The sequence below is a fragment of the Mus caroli genome, chromosome 9 (assembly GCF_900094665.2).
Source record: "Mus caroli chromosome 9, CAROLI_EIJ_v1.1, whole genome shotgun sequence".
In the NCBI taxonomy this organism is placed as follows: Eukaryota; Metazoa; Chordata; class Mammalia; order Rodentia; family Muridae; genus Mus; species Mus caroli.
Window position 1 is genome coordinate 27,107,685 of NC_034578.1, and position 2,118 is coordinate 27,109,802.

Below are 2,118 nucleotides of genomic sequence, written 5' to 3' on the forward strand. Positions count from 1 at the left end.
ATGGTTGTGAGCCACCATGTGGTTGCTGGGAATTGAACTCAGGACCTCTGGAAGAGCAGTCAGTGCTCTTAACCACTGAGCCATCTCTCCAGCCCCCCACCCCCCTTGCATTCTTTATTTCCAGTCTTTTCTGCTCCATAGTTGTGCAAATTCTTACTACAGACTGAGAAAAGACAAGTGGAAAAGCTTAGCTTTCTCCTTTTTTTGAGGAAAACATCTGTCCCCCATTTTAAAGCTTTGGTATGAATGAGAAAGTCACAAGATTACCTTACAGCCATGGAAGCTGTGGCACTGTGCTGTGAGCCTAATTTCCCCATGTGGATGCTTTATCTTCAGGTGTAAATTGAAAGTATACAGAAGACAGACTAGTCACTTAGCAGGAAACCTGTTGTATTCCTGTGGTGCTCAATTACACTTGGCCTCTAGCATTCTATCTGGGCATTAAGTTAGTTTATATGTCATCTGTGAAATCTATTATTTCCTACTGGAGAAAACTGCTGTAGAAACAATTAGGACCAGTAGCAAGTCAGGAAAAGAATAAAGATGCCAACCCAGGATGTCAGCACATCAATTATTTCTGCCCCAGATGTGTGCTGTGGTTATCCATCTGAAGACTTTACGTATCCAGGATGAGGCATATGCCACGCCGGGGCCTCCACAGAGTTGGTCTTTCATTGCCAACCACTCAGAGAGGACTTTAGACAACTCAATCCTTTTAGTTCTCTAGGTCTTAGGACACAGATGAATACTTTCCTGTAGACAGCTGAACTTCTTGGCCAGAACCTCTTAAAAGTACTTCATTAAGGGTTTCTGCTTCTTTACTTAGCTGGTGAGAAGGAGTTGTACCACGTCCATCGATTCAGTGACATTTCCTGATTTGCTCCATGCAGTATGCCCTTCACATATGAAGCAGCATGTAGGAGTGAAAGTGACCGTATTATAATGTGTCTGCTGGAAAGCAGTAGTCATTATAAAATAGAATTTTTATGAAAATTTTTATGAAAAGCAATTGCTTTTAGGCCTACATCACAAAGCCGTGTGTGTTTTGTATTGTAAGAGTGGTGTCATGCAGGAATCTATAGTTGCTTTTCCAGGATCAATTAATTGCCCCTTTGTGAATCACCACAAGTTATCTATTTACATTGTGTTTTTAAGGCAAAAGAATTCAAGTCAGCTCTCTGGCATGGAGCATCCTGCCTTCTGGGCTCTAGCTCAGCATGGATGAAGGCTTCTTTTCCTTGTGTTAGGGGTGTTTGAGGTCAGCTGTGCTTGGTTGGCCGTGTGCCGTTGTGAGTTTGATTTTGCTTTATAAAGACAGATGCTGTAGACTTGACTGCTTTTTCCCCAGGTGCACTTTGTTCCGGATGCCGGAACTGTGGCTCAGATTGTATACACTGACGATCAAGTCCGTCCACCCCAGCAGGTGGTGTATACAGCAGATGGTGCCTCCTACACGTCAGTGGACGGTCCAGAGCACACACTGGTCTACATCCACCCTGTGGAAGCTGCACAGGCATGTGAAGGATTGGTTCTGACTTGTTTATTAATTACTATGCCAATTGCTTATGCTTGCTATGGGTCAGTTGTTGTCCTAGATGTTGTGATTCAGTAAACGTTCAGATAAGATTTTTTGCTATCAAGGAGTGTATAATGAATTTGGCAATGAAAGAGATGGTACATTTATTTAAGTCAAATACAGAAATGAGTTAGAACCCCAGTCTCATGTTAGCCTTTGTCTCCAGTGACTACTGAGGTGGCTGGCAATTTGTTACCTTTACTGAGTATCCAGAACCAAGCATTTGTTCTGTATTATATTACATAGTGTATAGCTAAATCAAAGCTGGCTCACTGAAAGCATAGAGATCATTTCAGTTAAATGTGTGAGCAAAGCATCCTACTACCAGCTATGCTGTTTGTTAGTAAATTACTGGATTATAGGACTATAATAGAAGTTATGGTGTATATTCACAAAAACTGTATAGCTTTTAGTTTTTGCCAGTGACTTAAGAGTTTTAAAAAGGTGGCGCACGCCTTTAATCCCAGCACTCGGGAGGCAGAGGCAGGTGGATTTCTGAGTTCGAGGCCAGCCTGGTCTACAGAGTGAGTTCCAGGACAGCC

The 2,118-nt window shown here is 42.5% G+C and overlaps 1 protein-coding gene across 1 annotated transcript in view; it reads left to right on the top strand.

The window, feature by feature from the left end:
* Prdm10 (PR/SET domain 10) overlaps positions 1–2,118 on the top strand; it is a 102,895-nt gene that overhangs the window by 34,737 nt on the left and 66,040 nt on the right. Inside the window, exon 3 of the mRNA XM_021172017.2 lies at positions 1,349–1,513. Within this exon, the coding sequence (XP_021027676.1) occupies positions 1,349–1,513 (165 nt within the window). The remainder of the gene's footprint in view (positions 1–1,348; positions 1,514–2,118) is intronic.